The 22150-nt window shown below is 54.7% G+C and overlaps 1 protein-coding gene across 12 annotated transcripts in view; it reads right to left on the bottom strand.

Moving 5' to 3' along the window:
- Positions 1-22150, bottom strand: part of PPFIA1 (PTPRF interacting protein alpha 1) — an 80135-nt gene that overhangs the window by 21684 nt on the left and 36301 nt on the right. For all 12 annotated transcript variants that reach the window (XM_060404126.1, XM_042238101.2, XM_042238103.2 and 9 more), the window contains 11 exons: positions 21082-21216; positions 19459-19542; positions 16594-16725; positions 15284-15346; positions 14254-14333; positions 11969-12104; positions 9326-9549; positions 7028-7259; positions 1928-2079; positions 1033-1205; positions 607-700 (listed from right to left, as the gene is read on the bottom strand). In XM_060404126.1, the coding sequence (XP_060260109.1) occupies positions 607-700; positions 1033-1205; positions 1928-2079; positions 7028-7259; positions 9326-9549; positions 11969-12104; positions 14254-14333; positions 15284-15346; positions 16594-16725; positions 19459-19542; positions 21082-21216 (1505 nt within the window). The remainder of the gene's footprint in view (positions 1-606; positions 701-1032; positions 1206-1927; positions 2080-7027; positions 7260-9325; positions 9550-11968; positions 12105-14253; positions 14334-15283; positions 15347-16593; positions 16726-19458; positions 19543-21081; positions 21217-22150) is intronic.

The raw sequence follows: 22150 nt of genomic DNA, 5'->3' as shown, positions 1-22150 counted from the left end.
ACGGGCACCCGTGAGAGATGGCGACGAGTCCCTGCCGGGCCACCCTCGCCCCCAGCCACGGGCACCCCTGAGAGCTGGCGACGATCCCCACCGGGCCACCCTTGCCAATAGCCATGGGCACCCCTGGGAGCTGGCAACAAGTCCCTGCTGGGCTGCCCTCATTCCCAGCCACGGGCACCCCACGCGCCAGGGGCCGGCACTGTCTGAGGCGCCTCATCACCTCTACGCAGATGTATCTGCACAGCAGATGCTCGTAAAGGCCCTTGAGGGAGGCACTACGAGGACTCCCATCTCACAGACGGGAACACTGAGGCGCAAGGAAGCTGAGCTTCCACACGGCCCAGAGCTCACTTGTGCGGAGCCAGGATTCAGGAGGGACCCACGACCCGTCCCCGTCAGACAACCTCCCGAAGCCCGCGTGCGAGTCCCTCCCGAAGCCCAGATGCTCTAGGTCCTCCAGAAAGTGCACTTTCAGGAAGGCTTTGGGTTCAGCGTTCAGAAGATAATACACACCCAGAGCAGGATGCCACGTTCATCAGTAAACAGTTCAAAATGAGGAACAACTGGAAACTGCTCAGTGAGGTCGACAAGAAACAAAAAGCTTACTTTTTCTGAAGCTTCCGATTTTTTTCAGCTTGTCCTCCCAATTTGCTGAGTCCGAGGGCATCCTGAGATGAGTTTTCTGTCTCTGAAATACCAGCTACAAAGAAGCAGAATGGTCGAGACATTAAGAGGAAATCAGCATGGCCAAGGCAGGTGTTTCTGTGATCAGCTGGAGGAGAGCGAAGGGAGCTCTGGACTTTCTGACCGGATGACACCACAGGAGAAAGAGCTCCAGGACGGCAGGCTCCGCCGCTGGGAGACCCTGAATGACGGGGGGCGGCCAGACCCACCACGAAGACAGACAACTCCTCCGCTCCTGCTCCCAGGAGGACGCCCAGCGTGCGTGACAGAAGCCTCACGGGGACCGGGTCGGGGGCCTCGCGGAAGGGACGCGCTGCAGCCCTCCCCTCTCCGTGGTGAAGCACCCACCGGGCCCCAAAGCCTCCTTGCCGGGGTGTCCGGGCCGGCCCTTCTCCTTCTTGCCGAACAGGCGGCCGATGGAGGACTTGATGCCCTTCTTCTTCGGGGCTTTGTGCAGCGAGTCCTGACTGCTGTTGCTGCTGCTGGGGTTGCTCACGGGGCCGTCCTGAGAGCCCGTCGAGCTTCGAGGAGAGAGAAGGCCCATTAACCGGCGCCCTCGTGCACACACACACACCCCTCCACACAAGCTACTGATGGAACCGGCCTCCCAGCCACACCTGCGCCCCAACCTCGCAGCAGACAGTGGAGTCTGCTTCACCAACAATACTCCACACGAGCAACGCAGGCTCCCGGCCACAGACAACCGCCCCGGGAAGCTGAGACTGCCTGACTCGAGCTCTCCCCCGAAGAAGCCTCGACTCGAGACCCGCTGGGGCAGAGGGCGCCCTGACCCTCCCTCAGGGTCACTGCTCGGCGGGTGACAAGGCTCCTGGAGAAGGTGAATGACCCCTGCCTCCCGCAGGGTGACCGGGAGCTCAGCAGGTGGTGGTCTGAATGCAGACAGTGGGGGTCACAGGGGTGACAGGCTCCTAAGAGGAGACCCTTGAGGGAAAGGGAGGGAAAGACTGCATCCGAGAGGCATGGAGCCGTCACCGCCAGGAATGCACCCCGGGCCGGGCAGACCTCTGGCAAGAGCAGGAAGAAAGCTCCCCCAGGAGTCAATCCGTAGAGACGGAGGTTTTCTAAAATCACTGAGGCCACTGAGCTCCTCTCCCCCGGCACCTGAAGTTCACTACAAACAGGCGCTGAACCCAGTGGGGTGCCTTTAAAACCAGGCTTCCAGCCCTTTTAGGATGAGCGGCGCGGGGCTCCTGAGCCGCCGACGCACGCGTAGGCCGCTTACTTGCGGGCGTCCCTGATGTCCTCGTGGCTGGCTGCGTGCAGCGCCCCCGGGTGCAGCCGGTCCAGCCGAAGGGACCGCGGCGAGGCGGGGGGCGAGGTTTCACATTTGATGGTGGTCTTGTCATCTCGTACCTCCTCCCGGGAAGCTGGCAGCTGAGGGCGTGAGGTAAGTGTAAAACTGGGTAACAATGGACTGTGTCGAAAAAGGCAATCACACAGGCTTTCACATTATAACCAGAAACTCACTTGAAAATCTATTAGATATGCTTTCTGCCAAGTACAAAAAAAAAGCCTTGTTCTAGCTTAATACCATCTTAAAGGACCGTGTTGTTCAAGGGAAGTGGGGCCGCGGGGCAGCAGGAGCCTGCAACTGAGAGCAGAGGCCCCGGATGGGAGCCTCCCTGGAATCCAGCGAGCGGGCGGCCCCGCGGGCAGGACAGCAGAGCCACGCCGTGCCATGAGCCCTGCACGGCATGGACTGTCTGCCTGGCATGACCGCCCTGATGAAGAGGACCGTGCGCATCGCCAGGTGCAGCTCAGAAGGACCACTGGCAAGAGTAAGATGCCTCTCAACAAAGCCATCCCGACCTTTCTGTCTGAAGGAGAAAAGGAAACAGCTTGAACCACCCCCCAAGACCATCTTGCGTGATGCTGCAGGTTGCCCACGACAACGAGTGAAACACAGAAAAGGTGTCTAACCCCTCCAAGCGAACACCATGTGCCGGCTTGTGTTCCTCAGTGACAGCCTGGGGGCTGCCCACTCGAGTGCTCACATGCAGTCCGAGTGTAATTTGCTCACTGGTTTACATAAAGCACCCCTGCTGCTGCTGCTGCTAAGTCCTTTCAGCCGTGTCCGACTCTGTGCGACCCCAGAGATGGCAGCCCACCAGGCTCCCCCGGATTCTCCAGGCAAGAACACTGGAGTGGGCTACCATTTCTTCCTCCAATGCATGAAAGCGAAAAGTGAACGTGAAGTCGCTCAGTGGTGTCCGACTCTTAGCGACCCCATGGACTGCAGCCCACCAGGCTCCTCCGCCCATGGGATTTTCCAGGCAAGAGCACTGGAGTGGAGTGCCACTGCCTTCTCCGAAAGCACCCCTAGGTCTCACTAAGAGATGATCTTGTATCAACCTAGGGGGTGGGATGGGGAGGGAGATGGGAGGCGGGTTCAGAAGGGCGGGGGTGTACATGTGCCTTGCGGCTGATTCACGTTGAGGTTTGACAGAAAAGAACAAAATGCTGTGAAACGATTATCCTTCAATTAAAAAATAAACTAAAAAAAAAAAAAAAAAAAAAAAAGACACTCTCTCCTGGACTCCCAGCTTCTCCGCTGGTCCCGGGTGTGGGGACAGGAAAGACGGTGGTGGCAACATTGTGGGGGACAGATGGACCCGCAGGCTCCAGACAGGTCTCATCGACGCACCTGGGTGTGTGGCTAAGCCAGGGAAGGTTTTAGGAGACATGCATGGCAAGCATTAAAGACAACGAGTGCGCTGTTGTAAGCAACTAACCTGTGCCTTTTTAGTGGGGTTCTGTAAAGAATACTGACCCAGTGCAGCCCCACAGGAGCTTGGTGACAACAGAGTGACTTAGTGTGAAATCCTGCTGAACTCGTTTAACAGCAGCTGGATACGCTGGGCACCCTCCTCTGATCTCTAACGACAGCCCTCAGACGACAGAAGGCCACAAAGGCTAGAAATTATCCACGAGGAACTGAACAGGGATCAATCTCAAATTCAAGTTAAAATAAGCATTTATAAAAGCCAGAAAACAACAGAGAACAGAGCAGCGAGGTGACACGCCTGGGCTGATTATGGACTCGACGCGGACAGACACCCGCCTCAGAGTCGGGCCCACGGCCAGCGCTTCCCCCGGCCTCCTCCTGAGGAAGGCCCCTGGGTCCCAGCCTGGCCGCCCTCCCCCAGGATGGGAGCCGCCCCACTGGTGCCCACGTGGCCTCACTAACAGGAGGGCAAAGCAGGCCACAGAGTGGGCGAGCGGCACACCCAGGTCACCAACCCCAGGGGGATGGCGCTGCTCTGCTGTGCTCAGCAGTAGGGCTCCCAGGCACTGAGCTGCCTGAACTGGAGCACGGCCGCCCGAGTCCTATGGGAAGGCCCAGGAGTGCTCCGTCAGCGGGCTGCGAGCGGGAGAGGGACAAGGAAGGCCAGCCCTTGGGGCACTGGACTCCCAACAACTGGGGCTCATCCAAGCGACCCGAGGGGAGAGGCCCTGAGCTCCCCCGCCATGCTCCCTCCATCAGGGATGCCGTGATGGACATGAGGGCATCACGGAGGAAAGCAGGTGGACAGCACCACGGTTCAGTGTCCAGGCTCTGATCAGACCAGTCCACACTGCACTGCTGGGTGTTCGAGCCTGGGCAGGGTGCCCAGCCTCTCTGCCTCAGTGTCCATGTCTGCGGAATGGGGATAGCAGCAGCCTGGACCTCGCCCGGGCGTCTGCGGGATTAGATGACAGACTCGGAAACCAATCGACACGGTGCCTGGCGCCGAGTCTCCTGCACACTGCTACCCACCGTGATTAAATTCGCTTCCCTCAAATCTAACATCTACGGCTCTGAGTCAGTCATTTCTTTTAAAAACACTAAGCGGAAATCCCATGGTGGTCCAGAGGTTAAGACTGGGCACCTTCACTGCCAGGACACCAGTCTGATCCCTGTTTGGGGAACTAAGATTTCATAAGCTGTGCGGCATGGCCAAAAACAATAAGTAAATAAAAATTTAAAAATAATAAATAACACTGTGTCTATCATAAACAAGCATGAGATGATCAGAAGGCAAACAGGCGGGAGAAAGGCCAACTGCTGCAACTGCCCCCGGGAAGGGCCTATTCCCACCAGAGCCACCAGCACAACTGCAGCGGTGGGGGAGGGCGAGTCTCAGCACTCCCGCGAAAACGCCAACCATTCACCAGGACATGACCACACAGTGTTCATGCACGTTACACGATGAGGACTCTAACGCTCCACAGAGGAACGGAGGCCTGCTAAATTACCAAATGGTTTACCTTTCGACGATGCTTCCTTAAATCACTAGGCTGACAGATGCATGCAAAGAAATGAAGAGAAACCAGATTTACTGTGACTTTGAAGCTGAAAATTTAAGAATCAATATAGGCAGATACAGTAAAGCAAAATTGACGGCAAACATGTAAGTAACATTTAGATTTAGAGAGCGTGTGACTGGAAACAGAACATTTTTTTGACACACAGAAGTTAAATAAGCTTTTCAAGGTTTACTAGAGAAACGCTATAAATTATTACTCAGGAAGACACAATTCTATTACAACATCATGATTCATTAACGCACAGCATTCTGTACCAGAAAGGGCCTTAACCGTGGTCTATGCTCAGCCAGACTTCTCTGTGACTTAGTGTCTCTTGATAAGAAGCATGTCATACTTTACAATAGTGATTTACCTGACGAGGAAGTTACCATAATACCTATTTTAACACTGAACAAATCTAACCACCTATTGGACATTAATGTAAAATCCTTACCTAGAATTTGATTTAAAACTTCTCAAAATAAATTTATTAAGGCAGGTACCCTGTGAAAATATGTAAGAATGAAAGCTAGCATAATAGCAGGTGGAGTCTTTACATTTTATGAACCATAGAAGATACTTTTTAAAAGAGTCTAGTAGAGACGTTAACCGTGCAAAAGCTGATGAGATTTACAGTCTTATATACAAATACCAACACTGAAAGGACACTGAGCAAAAGTCCATTAATGCTACGCTTAAAGGATCGTGTCTTTATGCGAGCATACTCTCATTTATGAGTCACACAGGTTACGTAGCGTATGATGCATCTACATTATGGTTGTAACTGCACAGTGATACACTGGTTCAAACTTACTGCTACGGGGGAAAAACACTGTTTAGTGGGACATGAAGACAAAGCAGAAACCCCACTAAGGGGACACACGCTGTGAACGAACCACGGCACTGCCGTGACCAGAGCAAGCCGGGGGGACGGGGAGGGAGATGGGCGGGTAACTACAGACTTGGGGGCGAGGAGGGTGGGAGGCTGGGGTCTGGACTGACAATGACTCAGCAGACAACAGGGTGAGACAGGAAATCAAAACCAACGATGAGAGCAGACACACCTCCAGAGAACTCCAACAGCGAGGAAAACACACAGAACTGCTCTTTTACAAACACTTGGAAAGAAACCAAGCATGAGCCACAGTGAAACTGTCAAAGAATTTTAAATATCAACTAATTAGCCAGCGATGCAAGTTGTAACTACAGTGTGTCAAAAGACCACAAAAAGGACTAGTTGCCACTTCACAGGCCGATAAAATGATTCACGGTTACTTTAACTGCACGCTGGCTAACAGTGCAGCTAAAATGAAATGGGTGGTAACAGAAAAGAGTGGTAATACAAGTGCAGTTACAAGGCAGAGTGTTATAAACATGATTTCATGGGGTAAACAGCAGTGCACTCGGAAAGCCTAAGCTAAACACACAAGAAAGCCGGAATAGAGACGCACACTCTGCCACCAAAAGCCCTAGGTCATCATCCTGTTTTTAGACTCGGAAAAGTGAGGCAGCCCGACGTCTTCCCTGGGGCTCTGTGGCACCGGGCTTGTAACCTGGTTTCACACGCAGAGCTGGCCTGAGCGCGCGGCCGGGTCCATCAGCAAGCAGACCAGTGCAGATCCTCGGTTTTGTTCCCACCGCATGCCCTGCACCCTGCAGCCAGGCAGCCCCAATGGAAAATGTGCTGCACGGCTTTCCCACGCCATGAGAGCTGCCTATGGTTACTTTCACGAAGCTGCCTGCTCCCTGAGAACAGAAACTTCCCTGCAGCTGCTGTGCCCAGCACAGGCCAGGCCCAACATTACAGAGGCAGGTTCTGGCTGATGACGTGCTAAGCCAGTGGTCCAAATACCAAGATTAATTTGTCGCTGTGCAATTACGGAATGATTAAAGACTAGCTGGTTTTAAAAATTTTAGACCTCTGAGCGTAGCAAAAATGTACCTGATTTTCTTCAGAGTAAAAAGAGAAAAAGCAAAACAAAAGAAAACCAGGCTGCTGGGGGAGGGACTCGGCAGGGAGGAGGCAGACACGTACCAGCGTCATGATGCCCAGCCGGTCGACTTCCCGCGCTGGGCTGTGCGGCATCCTTCGGGGCGTGGAGCGCCCACTGCTGGGCGGGGAGGAGCCGGCCAGCGAGGAGGCGGGATACGGGGGGATGGAACTCATTGATCTAAAACGACCAAGGTTGTCTAAGCTCCCACTGCCCACCCTGCTCTCAATCTCCTCTGCCCGCTGCTCCGTGTTCTCCTTCTCCTCTTGGATCAACCTAAAATAGAAGAAAACCCATCACCCGCCTTTGTCAGCAGAGGAACGTGTCTGGACAACAAATCTGGGGCTTGCCTACTGTGTCACGATTAGCAAATCCCAGGAACAGTTGCTCAATTAACATCTCAGCAAAAAGGTTCGACCTTCCCCCTTCTGAATATTCTCAAACTTAGAACAGCTTATCACTGAGCCTTACAAAGGGGCCCCTGATCATTCATATTTGATTTTCCCTCTTTACACTAACATTCTGACAGGGCCTGGGCGGCAACTCTCTCCCTGTGAGGAGATACCTGAAGTTCACGACCTTTACCTTCCCTGCTCTCAGGGCAGAGATGCATGTCAGCGCCTCAAGTCTTTTCCACTGGGAATCGGGAACTCTGATAATCAAACAGCGATTCACGAACAAGCTGGAGTTCCTAAACACAAGTCTGCAGACCAGATGAAGGGCTGAGTTGATTTTTTTTTAAGTTGTATTTGAACAAATGCACCACTTGATTGAGCTCTCCACCAGCTTCATGTGAGTTTCTGGATTCATGTCAACTGTGCTACTGCTGCTGCTGCTGCTAAGTCGCTTCAGTCGTGTCCGACTCTGTGCGACCCCATAGACGGCAGCCCACCAGGCTCCCCCGTCCCTGGGATTCTCCAGGCAAGAACACTGGAGTGGGTTGCCATTTCCTTCTCCAATGCATGAAAGTGAAAAGTGAAAGTGAAGTCGCTCAGTTGTGTCCAACCCTCAGCAACCCCATGGACTGCAGCCTTCCAGGCTCCTCCGTCCATGGGATTTTCCAGGCAAGAGTACTGGAGTGGGGTGCCACTGCCTTCTCCGCAATTGTGCTACATTAACCTACAATTCATGGTTGCTGTTCCCCTCCCCTAATGTGCAGCAGATGATTTTATACAGCAGTTTAAATACTCAATTATGCAAATAAAATGACTTTCATATTAAAATACAAGGTTCTTACAGGTCTTAACCTCTCCAGCTTTACTTCTACTGATACATCCTGAAAGCTTTTCACTGTTGATAACAAGCTGATGGACAGAATTTACCACTTACATCAAGTCAACTTGTTGCATAAGGGAAAATCACTTTTACCTGACAACATGCTGTAAAAATAAAAATATCAATACATAACCGTTCCATATTTCCCGGGAGACGGGGAAGACACCTCTCTGAGCCCGTCTGTGCTCTAGCACGGCCCACGAGCAGCCCGTCTACGGTGTCAGCCTGCAGGCGACACCGCCTGCACTCACTGGTTGTACCACTCAGCCCTGCCCTTCCCCTGTGCCCCCTGCACTTGGCCAACAGGAAGAGCACCTCGGCCCGAGCCTACGTGACAAGCACAATCTGAGCAGCAGCTCTGCCAGGTCCTGCGCAGGGTCACTGGCCTGCGGCCGCTCTGAGCATACACTGGGGACAGGGGCACGGCTCTGTGGCACCGGGTAGGCCTCGGGGTCCCCAGCCACCCGGCTGCACCCAGACCCGAGGCCTCCTGCTCACCACGAGGCAGGCCTTTGGATTCTATCCTGTTTTGTAAATTGTTATAACTGCCAAGACGGTGTCTAAAGAAAACATCTTAAATATACTGATGAGATGAGAAAAACTCAAGCACATGTCCGTGGACTACTGTTTAACAACAAGCCAATTTTCACACTGTGTTAACTTAAAAAGGAAAATGTAGATCCTAGTGGGAATTTGCCAGCCCCCAAACCCGAGCTTTTCTGTTCCAGGTGGCTTTTCACCAGAGCCTGGGGGGCTCTGAGGGACACAGGAGGAAGCATGGGCCACAGGGGACACCGTCTCAGCACCTTGTCCACCCTGGGGCTCAGAGCTGGCGAGGGGGACACCCCACAACGCCCCCCCACCCCCCGACAGAGTGCTGACACCACACCATGGACAGAACGCCCCGGCTGACCAAGCTCTATAATCAAGGGCAATCTCGGAACCAAAATCTCTTGAAGCAGATCTGAGGTCAGTTTTCTTCCTGTGGAACACTCAGACTTCTCTGAGGACAAGACAGGTCCTCAGAGGAGCTGAGTTTCCAGGGCGCTGGGCTCAGGCGCACCCACCGGATCTCTTTGTTGATGGCGTCCAGCTGCTCCTGAAGCATCATGGCCAGAGTCTGGGCATCGGCCTGCCCGCTGGGCGACAGCAGAGAGGCTGAACTGAAGAGGGCGTCCCTGTCGCCCTCGCCGTCAGACACGTCCACGTCGCTCTCGAACGCCTGGGCCACGTTGGCCAGCACGCTGGCCTGCTGCGCGCGCTCCCAGTCCTGCTCGTTCAGCGTCTGCACCTGGGCACGAGAGGACCACAGCTCGTCAGCGACATTCAAGGTGGCTCATGGAATCAGGAACGGAACACAAGTTTACATGGAAGCCCTGACTGTGGATAAACGGGCCATGCTTATAAGCCACTGCTATCTCTTAAGCGAGCAGCACTGAAGAAACGGGCAGGAAAATTCAGTTCCTAGACGCCTGGTGACACTCAGGTCTAAGTATGGACGGGAGGCAATCCTATGAGGTTATTCCCAAGGGTGGGCTGACGGAGTCAGACGAAAACCGAAAATTAAATAAATACACCCATGCCACCATCAGCCAGGCTGAAGGAAGAGAAGAAAAAGACATCCTTCAGCTCCACAGCCGCTGGGTCCACCTCGGCAGTCATCGCTGCTACTAGCTCACTGGGGAGTGCTGTCCTCGCGGGTTCCCAGCCCTCCGTTTGCAGGCTGGTCTGAGCACCCACAGACAGGAGCGAGCACGGGCAGCCAGGGGACGGGAGGGCGAGCCCCCCGCACTCTCCTCCCGGGGCGCAGGCACTCGGGCTGTCCTGGGGGACAGCCTCTCGCATCGCAAGGCAGCTCTGTAATCAGGGACGCACAGAGAGTGCCCGCTGGGCCCCATGCCGCCCGCCCCCTCCCACAGCTCACACCCTTCTCTGCCTACAGGTTCACCCCCGTCAGCCCGGGCAGCACGTCCTCTCCCTCTTCCTGCTTAAAATCGCACCACGGGAACCAGCAGATTGCTCCTCCAGGGCTGCCTGCAGCGCCCACCGCGGGTCTCTGAGAGCTCCCCGGGAGCGGCCTCTACTGTCCCTCTCCCTGCCCAGTCTCTGCAAGCAGGCGGGGGGCCCACCCCACAGGGCAGCTCCCGGGGGCTCCAAGGACCCCGTGTTACCAAACCCCCTCCCCACCCGCCCAGCGTGTCTCTCCCTCAGCTCCAGGCCCCACCCTCCCTGGGGCTCGTCCTCAGTCCCTTGTGCCCTTCTCAACCTCGGAACGTGGGGTGGCCCCCGGCTCTACCCTTGCACCTCATCTCTCTCCACAGGCACCTGCCTGGCGACTTTATCTTGCTCATGCCTTTAAACACCATCTGCATGCCCGCAACCCCAGTCCACCTTGAGCTGAGTTGAGTCCTCTCCCGGATGCAGGCTGGAACACTCAGCTGCTGACCAGACTCGTCCCCTGGACAGGCCTGTCCACCTCCACAGGGCAGAGGCCCGGCTCTGAGCTCCTGCCTGGCAGCCCTCCTCACCGTAGCAAACAGGCTCTGGCCTCGAGCTGCTCAGGCCTGAGCCTGGGTCCTCCCTGATCCAGGCCGCTCTCTCCCTTGTCCCTGCCGGTTGACTCGACCCTTGATCTATCTCCGAGTGGCGGCTTCTCTTCCCGCCTCCAGGTCTCTGGTTCAAGGTCACCCTCCTGGTGTCACCTCGTTGGCCACCCCTGTTCACACACGATCGTCCCCTCCTCCTCGGACAACTCGGGCACTCTGGTCTCCTTTCCCTGCTCATTGCTGTCTGACAGGCTGTGCGGGTTTAAAAAGGGGTCCACAAATCCTTCCATCCTCCTCCCTTCAAGAGGCAGAAGGGGCAACTCCTGCTCAGCCCGAGCGAGGCAGGACTTCACAGCTCATGCTCGAAAACAGAAGTGAAGGTGTGCGGCTTCCGAACCAGGGCATGAAAGACCCCGGGCTACACCCTACGCTCTCACTCTCAGAGGGCGTTCCGAGGAAAGCCAGGCCACACAGAGATCTGCACAGCAGGGACCTGGGCCTGTCCCCAGCAGCCAGCTGAGTCTGAAAGCCTACCATCCAGCCCCGGGGAGCCTTCCCTAATCTGCGCCCTCAGGAGGCCCTGAGTCAGGCCCGCCTGGGAGAGGGACAGGAGCTGTGGGCTGTGGCCTGCTCACTGCGAGGTTACCGAGCTCTGCAGTGGTTCGTTACGCAGCAGTGGATAAAGAACACGCACGGTTTTTAAGTCACTGCTGGAGTCCTCGTTCCGACGACGTCTGGTCTAAACTAGCTTCCCGCTGAACGTGGGCGCTCAAAACACAGAGACATACGAAAAAACACACGCCATGAATGAGGCGAAAATACGAAGGCGCTTAACCTTCCAACGAGAATCTTCTCACTAAAACATGAGGCACGTGTGGATCCATTCACTCGTAGGACGGTTTCAAAACTGTGCTAATTAGTACTGTGCCGGGCCTCACAGGAAGCCACACGTTATCAAAATTGGTTCTTTAAAAAAAAAAAAAAAAAAAAAAACATGCCTTGTAAACTCTTAGCCAGAAAAAGGAAAATTCGAAGACGTAAAGCGATCTATCAACACTTGGTTCCAAAACCGTGTCAGGACCACAGTGTCGGGGGCGGGGGCCTCACAAGGTGCCCACCAGGGATAGGCACGGGGTGGCAGGGGTGGGGTGGGGGGGTCCTTGCCTTGGACGGCTCGTCGCGCAGCGCTGCCAGCCGGCCTTTCTGGGGGCGCCGCAGCACCGCCGCGCCGCTGAAGGAGTCTGCCGGCCCGTCGGCCACAGGGAACCTGAAGTCCGGGACGCTGCCCAGGTGCGGTCGGCTGGAACACACGGGAAAGAAGGATGCTGTTAGGAGAAAAGAGAGCTCACTCTGTCAGTCAAGCCAGAGCCTGTCGATCTGGAAAATTGGCAATTTCACAGAAAAGGGGCCGTGGGGCGGGCTCTGCCCTCCTGGCTCCAACAGCAGCAGGCCCACCTGCTGCCCTGCGAACACTCAGGTCTCAGCGCCACCAGCTGGGCAGCTCCCGTATGTAGGGAAGGCAGCGCTAAGGCGAGGGTGCGGCTGGCTGCCCGGTGCTCGGGGCTGCGGTCCCCCAGAGCCCACCCTCAGGTCCCGGGGCGGGGCTGCACCTGCTCTGCCAGCTCCTGGGCACCCACACCCCCTCTGGCCGGTGCCTGCTCTGCCCTCCACCTCCCGTGTGACGTCCATGGACCACAAACACCCGTCTCCCTGGAACACTGTCTGCACCGCTCTCAGCACTTCTGACGGCACCTCGACCGCCCACGGCACAAAGCCCTCGGACCCACAGCTCGGACCTGAGCCGCACGGTGTTTCCCAGGAGATGCAAGTCTGGAACCTCCCCGAGCCACACCTGTCTTCCCTCCCATCTCCCCTCCCTCCTGATGGAACCGCTCCTTTCTCTGCTCAACTTCCACCGCAGCACACTTGGGAGTCAGGTGGAAGCTACGACAGAGTCCTGCTTGGGACTGTGGACACTCGCGGGTCCTCTGAAGGCCACAGAGGCCTCTGGGTTGAGACGCCCCCCACCATCACCTCCCAGTCCCCTCCCAGAGTGCAGCCTCCATCGCTCTCCCCCTCCTCACCTGAGGCTCTTTCCTCCGGGAGAAGGTCTCAGAGACAAGGTGACCAATTCCACTGGGAGGTCCTGCCAAATACACTGAGCCCACCCTGCCTCTGATCCAGGCTTCAGTCCCCACTCCCCCGGCCTGGGCCAGCCTACCCTGCCCGGAAGCCAGCCCTGAGGCCCCACCTGTGCCGCCGAGTCACTGACCCCTGGAAAGCTGCCTCCTGGAGACACCCCTCCCTTGCCCAGCCGCTGCGGTCCCCGTCTTCAGAGCACAGCGGCCCCTACTACTCCCCGGCTGCCTCCTCTTCTCTCTCACTGACATGCAGGGGACTGGTGACCAGGCTTCTCCCTCTGAACCCCCAACTGCGCCAGGCCTTCGGGTCCCAGCACCAGCACCCTCCTCGTTGCCCAGTCTGCAGAGCAAGAGGCTGTGTCCACCTCCTCTTCCTCCACTGTCCAAACAGCCCTCCTCACACGCATCTCATCCACCCCGGGAGCAGGGGGTCTCCCCCTCTGACAACACCAGGCCCTCACCCTGGAGGAGCTCTGCGGGCAAGGCTGGCCATGTCCCCCATCCGTCCCAGAGGGCACGTGCTCCCCTTGAACTCCACCTGCCATGGTTTCAGACACAGGGCCAGTTTCTGGCTCTGCCTTTGTCTACAATGATATCCCTTTTCTCTAGAAGGCTGGGCGGGGGCCCTGGACCGCGAGGATCCCCTAAGCACACAAATGCAGAAATATGCATGCAGGCTCCAAACAGACTCCTAAATCAGGATTCAAGCAAGAGTCGATTTCCTACAGGTGAATGAATGTCACCAGTTAAGCACTTTAATAACCTTTGCTAAAGTTTAACTCTCACTTGTGACCACTTTCCACGAAGAAGCCAAAGAAAAATCTAAATAGTTAGTAAGAATTACTGCCCCTATAACAAGGAGTAAGAAAAACTCAGGATGCTCAGTGATCTGCTCGCCTCATTCCCAAGCCAGGTGATTCCTCCCACCGCAGCCAACGGCGAGTCACGTCTCAGTCTCCATTCTCGTAAAAATGACTACAGGCCATTAACCTTCTGCGACTCTTCAGAAACATCAGTGCCACAGCCTGTCAGGCCCCTCAAATGAATACACCCAGGATCAACTGGTCGGCGCCCACTTCCAAACCTCCGCCTGTGGTTTTGAGTTTTGTCAGTACTGTGACCACCACTCCATGATACCAAGTTTAACCCTAAGGAACGATGCTTGTCTCTTCCCTGTCGCTGGCCACGGAGCTACAGGCTCCTCGAGGTGCGGCCATGAGCGACACCCAGTCATACTGTCTGCACACCAGACAGGCATTTGTCCCACTCGACCGCGCAGAGGGGAGCTTCCCCAGGGGAGCGGCCTACCCGTGGTGGAGGGGAGCCCCTCGCAGCCTCGTCTGCTCCAGCTCGGCTCTCAGGGTTTCCAGGTTGAGAATCAGCTGGTCCTAGGGAACAGCAAATGACACAGCCTGCACCGCCTGCTTTCCGGATGTAAGATGACTTGCACCAGAATGTGCATGACAGGAGACGTTAGTAGGTATCCACTCCAAACACTTTAACTCTGAGAAAATGTTCTTTAAGAGTCCCATAGCAAATATAAACACTCAGAACAGTATTACCCCTTATAAACCATAATGAAGAGGAAGTTCCATCTCAGGTGTAGAAAAGCTTCTGGAGGGAACATGGCAAGCCATTACCAGCGATGACGTCTGCAGAGAGAAGCTGGACTTGGGGCGGGGTGGGGGTGGGGGGCAGGACTTACTCTGTTGCCCTCACTCCTCTCATTGCTTTAAGCCATCTCCACCGAGCTCACACTCACTCCCGGGCATTCCTCACACTCATTCCTCTGCACCCCACTTCACTTCCTCACAGGGTAAAACAAGTCACACGGGTCAAGTTTCCGAGTCACTCAACTCAACCCGGCAGCTCTGCGCTGTCGGCCAGGGCAGTCACACGCCTCGTGCAGCCACAGAGCACGTGAGACAGGCCGGTGCAAAGCTCGATGTGGAAATCACACAGGAGATTTCAAGACTCACAGTGAAGAACAGAACGTAAAGTGGCCCGTTCGTTTTTAGGAAACTTTAGACTGTGTGCGTGGCTCGTATTATCTGACGGACAGCACTGTCCACGTGGAAGGCTCCTGCTTTGCCTCCGCTTTCCAGTGAACCCAGAAAGGACTACTCAGAATTCTGAACCGCACAGGATGGCCACACACTCTAAATCCACCTATGATGCAAATACAGTCAGTGTTCACAGCCAGAAGCGCCATGCACGACGCAGCAGTGGGCGAGCCGTAAAGAAAACGTGACTCGACCTCCGCTGGGCGTCTGTAGGGATTCAGACGGATTCAATTCGGCTCCTAACAAATTTCTAAACGATGTAGACATGGAAGTACCTTGTCGTTTTGCATTTCTTCTAATTGCTTTTTCGCATTTTCAACTTCCCGTAGAAGAGAATTCTGAAAAAGATACAAAGAGTGCTTTGGTGTCAATTCTTACAGATACTACGTGGACGGCGGGACAGCTACACTTCCGTCTGAAAGCATAAAGCCCCTCGGGATGAGTGGCGGGCCTCACGCCCAGCATGAAGTGCCGGCACCAGGCCAGATGATAACTCTTAACACTGACTTGTACACAGACAATCTTCTCCTTCCCCGACTGATCTTCCAGATACAAGGAGGCCAGCTCCTTCGGGCAAGTGAAACTGCTTTAAACTTGCTTTCAGCTTTTGTAGTTCAGTGGTCACGCAGGAAATTGGTGCAGGTTTCACATGCAAAATTCAAACCCGAGACAAAACTATCCCCACCTCAGAGCCAGCCCACAGGTCAGGGTGAAAAGAGGGGCCTTCCCTGTGCAGACTCTAGTGAAATGTGTGCATCATCTTGGGTTTTGTGGGGGAGAAATGTGCCGCAGAACTTATAGTGACCACTGGTCTCTCTCAGACAAGCGCTGCCCAAGCGCCGACCTAGGGGAAGGTTCTGCGCCTCGTCTTTAGGGTGCTTGTGCCGCTGGGACAGGTTTTCACCAAACCTGAACCAGAGTGTTGCCCACTGAGCTGCTCTGACAGAGGTTCTCAGACATTTTCCAAAGCAAATGAAAAGAGAGAAGGCTGGAGTTGGGATTATGAGAATGCTTGCTTTTAGCTGATTCAATGTTCTCTATCACGTTATATAAAAGCTGCTGAACTAAACTCACTGATCGCCCGCGTTGGGCCTCGGCTGCACACGCAGGGCTCCTCTGTCGTGGTTGCCCCGCGGCACACAGGATCTTAGCTCCCTACCCAGGGATCGAACCTGCGTCCCTGAGCTTGCAAGGCAGACTCCCAACCACCGGACCACTGGGAAAGGCCCAGAAATAAACTTCTAAGAAAGAAATGAAGGGGTGAGGGTGGACCTAGAAGAAAGTCCTAGCACGGCGGCTGTAACCCGGGCCATCGGTGGATCTGGCTCACTGATGCTTTCGTAAGGGTTGCGGGAACACGGCCACGTCTGTTCCTTACACACTGCCTGTGGATGCTGTCACGCTTGCTGAGTAGCGTGACATGCCGCTACCCAATTATTCATGCCAGTAAAGACATCACTGTGGGGCCCTCTACAGGAACAGTTTTCCAACTCCTCTCCTGGAGATTCCCCGCGGCTCCCCCGCAACAAACCAGCCCGGGCCGGGTCAAACGCCTCTTGGTAAAGTGGCTGAGGGGCCGGCTCACCTTATCCTCCAGAGCAGCCATTCTCTCCTTCAGATGAAGCTGAAGCCTCTCGTTTGATTCGGACAGAAGCTTATCCACGGTGTCTGATAAGCGTTTATTGTGTTCTTCATTCATTTTTTCTCTCTGCCTTGCCTAAAACAGGAAAAACAAAAACTCATTAACTTTGAGAACAAGCACGATCATTATTTTAAAAGCACCGGGGAGCCGCGATGCGAGCGGCCTGCGCCCTGGCTCCCAAGGCGGTCCCTTCCACGGCCACCTCTGGGGGCTCTTGAGCATCACCAGAGCAGACGGGCAGGTGCAGAGGGCAGCAAGGACTTCACTGGTCAAAGGTCACTCCCAACGCTTCTCTTTGGCAGAGCACCTGGGGGACCTTACTGTCACCCGCCATTTACCTGTCGGAGGGGCTCGGGGAGCAAGCAGATTTACACTCAGAAACAAGCAGACTTTAAAGGGCATCGGCTTACACACATGTTGGTGGAGGAATTTCCCAATATATAAACAGAAGCCTGAGTCTGGATTTAGGGGGTGAAATGAATTCAATTTATCAAGCAAAAGGTGAGAAAATTCATTTTGGAAGAAAAGCGAGTGGAGACAGACTTTCACGTCTGTTTCTTTACATCCAACATCACTTGAATTCTTCGTAACGATTGCTGTTTTTCAGTCACTCAGTCGTGTCTGACTCTCTGTGACCCCATGGACTGCAGCACGCCAGGCCTCCCTGCCCTTCACTGCTTCCTAGAGTCTACTCAAACTCACATCCACTGGGTCGCTGATGCCATCCAACCGATTGTCCTCTGTCATAGCTTCTCCTCCTGCCCTCAATCTTTCCCAGCATCAGGGTCTTTTCCAATGTGTCAGTTCTTCGCATCAGGTATTGGAAAAAGTATTGGAGCTTCAGCTTTAGCATCAGTCCTTCCAACGAATATTCAGGACTGATTTCCTTTGGGATAGATTGGTTTGATCTCCATGAAGTCCAGGGGACTCTCAAGGGTCTTCTCCAACACCTCAGTTCAAAAGCATCAATTCTTCGGCACTCAGCCTTCTTTATGGTCCAGCTCTCACATCCATACATGACCACTGGAAAAACCACAGCTTTGACTAGGTAGACCTTTGACGGCCAAGTCACGTCTCTGCTGTTTAATATGCTGTCTAGGCTGGTCACAGCTTTCCTTCCAATGATAATTCATATTCAGTTCAGTTAAGTTGCTCAGTCATGTCTGACTGTGCGACCCCATGGACTGCAGCACACCAGGCTTCCCTGCCCATCACCAACTCCCAGAACTTGCTCAAACTCATGTCCATCAAGTTGATGATGCCATCCAACCATCTCATCCTCTGTCATCCACTCTCTTCCTGCCGTCAATCTTTCCCAGCATCAGGGTGACCTCTCAGCATCCTTTCCAATATGATAATTCATATTAAAAAACTAGAAATAATTACCTCCAGCAATTTTTCAATGAAAAAACAAAGTGGGCAAGTCTGTGTTTTATATAATGAACATCAATTTCATGGTTTAAAAAGCTGTTTTAGGATCTACTGTATATAAAAAAAAAAATGGAGAGAAGACAAAAGAACGATATATTTGAGACTGGCCCTGTGCTGGGAATTGCTGAAGCTAACTGATGGGCCATGGGTATTTATTATACTGCTCCTTCCACTTTGCGGCATGTTTCAAGTTCTCCATCATAAACAATTAAAAAACAGATTATTTTCTGTTAAATATTTTCCATTAAAACAGAACCTTCTCTAACAACACAATTCAGAAGCATCAGTTCTTCAGCGTTCGGCCTTCTTTATGGTCCAACTCTCACATCCATATGTGACTACTGGAAAAAAACGATAGCTCTGACTATATGGACCCTTGTCGGCAAAGTGATGTCACTACTTTTTAATATGCTGTCTAGGTTTATCATAGCTTTCCAAGGAGCAAGGATTTTTTAATCTCATGGCTGCAGTCACCATCTGCAGTGATTTTTGAGCCCAAGAAAATAAAACCTGTCACAGATTCCACATTAAGACATCAGTATTCAAATATTTTTAAAGCAAAACAAAAGTCTACTTTGAATTGGCTTTGAATTGCTTTAAACAGCATCCCGATCTCAACAGCCTCTGAGCAGCAGTTCTGAAAGTAAGGAGGTGTACCCCTGATCGGGAGATGTTGAGCTCTCTGCCGAGGCAGGGAGGGCGCCTCACCACGGGTCTCATGATGGGAGTCAGCATCGCTGCCCCCGGGAACCCGTGTGTGAGGCTCTGAAGTCCAGGTCCAAGAACACAGGCGTGGGGACAGTACTGACGCCTGAGGCCGGACCTGGGAGGCCCTCCGCTTCCCGGATGGTCCACACTGCCATGTGGCCAACCCCTCCGGGAAACCTCTCTCAGGCCTCGGGGATGCGAGCCTCCACCGTCGCCCTTTCCTGACGTGCCTTCTGTCGCAGCGCAGCAGCGGTTCTCCTCCTGTCCAGGAGCAGCCATCCTACACACGTGTCTGGACCAGCAGTCTGGCACGGGGGACTCAGCACCTCCTCCAAGGCAAGCAGGGCGCACACCTGGGCGCCATGCCTTCAGCTTCGTGGGCCTCGGACTGGCACCTCAGGTTCGTCTGAGGGGCACGCTAAAGGCCACCTGTACCCCGAGCAGCTCCCCCGACTGGCTGCTCAGAGCAATAAGCAGCCTCCTTGGATGTGGGGGTTCCCCTGGCCCCTGCCCACCGCCTATGGGCGACCACCTCTGGCCCTGCTCCTGAGGAGGCGGGTGCCCAGGTCGGCAGACGGGGCCACACACGCACACACTCGACGGCAGAGACGGGAGCAGCGGAAAAAGGTGGTGCCAGCCCAGACGCGGCCTCCCCGTCAGCACACGCACCCGCTGCAGCTCCTGGTTCTTCTCCTCCAGCTGGGCCTCCATCTGCCGCAGCCTCTCCTCGATGTTGCCGTGTCTCTCTTCCGCCTGTCGGCCAAGAACAGGGTCAGTCCCGCTCGCAGCGCCCCGTCCTGATGGCACGCGGGCTGTGACCCCAGGGGCGGCAAGCGGGCCATGCTCTATGCGGACCACAGGCCCCGGGTTTGCGGGGGGCACGCCCGCATGCCTGCTCAAACCGCCTGAGTGGCTTCGCATGTGACACGTGGGTGACAGAAGGTGCTGGTGACCGGCTCGTGAGAGGAGACGTGCTCCCCACCGCCCTGGGCCCCGCACCCGTGGCCGCTGAGCCCCCTCCTTGGACTGCGTGTGGCGAGCCGGGGCGGGCAGCGGGCAGCAGCAAGCGCGGGACGCGCGAGGCACACGTTCTACCTTCCTAAGCTGGGAGGGAAGTTCGAACTGTTTAGCCTCCTTAGTGGCAGAGCTTCCGGAAGACAAAAGGTCGGACTGCAAGGCCGACCGGGGACGGACAGCAGAGATGCCGCGGGAGAGGAGAAACCAAGCCTTGAGAGGAAGATCACAGGCAGAAGGGCGCCGCCTGGCGGCTATTAGTGACCCCGCTCTGGGAGGGTCTGCGAGCACCGGACGGCCCCTCAGCCGCTCAATGAGCTCCGGGCAACGCTCTCAACAGCTGTGCCAGCACAGGCCCACCCGACTGTCTGTGCCCAGCCAGTGCCCACCAGCAGCATGGGACAACACCTTTCCCACCAGGACGGGGTGGCTGGCCGGCTGGCAGTGGGGATGATGCCCCCAGCAGCGCCACATCCCTGGGATGCGGCCTCTCACCTGCGGGCTCCCGGGGACAGCGCGCTGGGAGTGGGGCTCGTGCCCCGCTGTAACTTTCAACAAGTGTGTGAATAAAGACTTACTGCAGCTGCTGCTGCTGCTAAGTCGCTTCAGTCGTGTCTGACTCTGTGCGACCCCAGAGACGGCAGCCTACCAGGCTCTGCCATCCCTGGGATTCTCCAGGCAAGAACACTGGAGTGGGTTGCCATTTCCTTCTCCAACGCGTGAAAGTGAAAAGCGAAAGTGAAGCCACTCAGTCGTGTCCGACTCTTAGCGACCCCGTGGACTGCAGCCAACCAGGCTCCTCCATCCACGGGATTTTCCAGGGCAAGAGTATGGAGTGGGTCGCCAGTGACTTCTCCGAATAAAGACTTAAGAGTCTCCTAAACGAGAATGGGATTTTCCTAGGTCTGAGAAGAACTATCCTGCCAAGGCTTTGAGTTGGTGGCTGACTGAACTCTTGAGAAGCAGTGACTCGGAGCTGAAGCGTCCCAGGGACACATGGAACACGCAACACGGAACAGGATGGAGGGAGATTAACGGAGGGACGACACAGAAGTGGGGACACTGCCTGACACTCCAGGAGCGCCCCCGTCTCAGACGGGCAGCATGACTCCTGCGTCTGCGCGCCTGCCTGGACTGGGCAGCAGGGGCAGGGGCGCGGTGGGACAGCACGGGAACAGGCCCTCCCCGCGGGCCCCCACCCCCCAGGACCCAGAGCGGCGCCTTGGAGAGCACGGCCACCTCTGCACACGCCCGGCCCCCGCGGCCCCAGAGCAGTACCTTGGAGAGCGCAGCCACCCTCTGCGCCAGCTCCGCCTCCACCTCGGGCAGCGTCTCCGCCCTCCGCAGCGTCTGCTGCAGCTTCTGCTCCGCCAGCTCCAGGCGCTCCTGCAACTGCCGGTTTCTATCCTCTGTCTACAAAGGGAGAGCAGAGCGTGAGAGCGGCCGCGTCGCTGAGACGACCCTGAACGCACGTGTCTGCCGGGTTAGCTCTGTTTCAGCAGCTGCGGCACAGTGAATTTTCTCTCAGTGTTCCTCGGCTTAGTCTCACTGGGCAGAACACCTCCCGCCAGAGTATTTGCTTTTCCTAAACGACCCCAAAGAAGTCTTTAAAAAAAAAAAAAAAGTTCTTGTACATTAAAGGTCAGTTTTCTATAGAAGCTTATTCATTCTTGTTGACAAGTTAAGGGAAGAAGGGTTCAGTACTGACCCTTCTTAAAACATCACCAGAATCATCATTTGAAGGGAACCCTACTGACCACAGACGGCCACGGGCATGTGAGCCAAAATACGGCTTCCATCTCCTCTGAAATACAGACACGCTAAGAGTGTGCCTGGTGAAAAGCCAGTCAACGGACGTTTGTAAATGCACAATTATTCTTTTAAAAGATCTCGTCAGTCTGAAAAACTTTCAATGTAGAAAATTTAGATAGATTCTTTTTTAAAAAAGGAAAAAAAACTTAATTATCGATAAGCTCAGGTTCCTGAGAGGTTAACATTTGTTTCTAAGCAGCTTTCTTATTTTTTCTGTGTGTGTTATTATTCTATGTACATACACAAACAATACGATATGCTTTAAAACCCTCAGAAAACAACAGCATATGGTACAGGGTATTTTCTGATCTGCCTTTTACAGCCATTATTTTGTATATCGTAATGCTCTTAATTAGCATTCCACATCATAAGTTTTAGTGGTTTCCTAGTATTTTATTTTTGTGTTGGGGCCAATGATACCCTTTGCAACACACCAGACCGACTCACTTTGCTTTGAGAAGCCAGATTTGGTTCTCCTGGTTAAGTCCTGATTATCTGAGACCACTGGGGAACAGAAGCGAGTAAGGCTCACCAA

The sequence above is a fragment of the Ovis aries genome, chromosome 21 (assembly GCF_016772045.2).
Source record: "Ovis aries strain OAR_USU_Benz2616 breed Rambouillet chromosome 21, ARS-UI_Ramb_v3.0, whole genome shotgun sequence".
NCBI classification, from domain to species: domain Eukaryota; kingdom Metazoa; phylum Chordata; class Mammalia; order Artiodactyla; family Bovidae; genus Ovis; species Ovis aries.
This window is presented reverse-complemented; position numbering and strand designations above follow the sequence as displayed.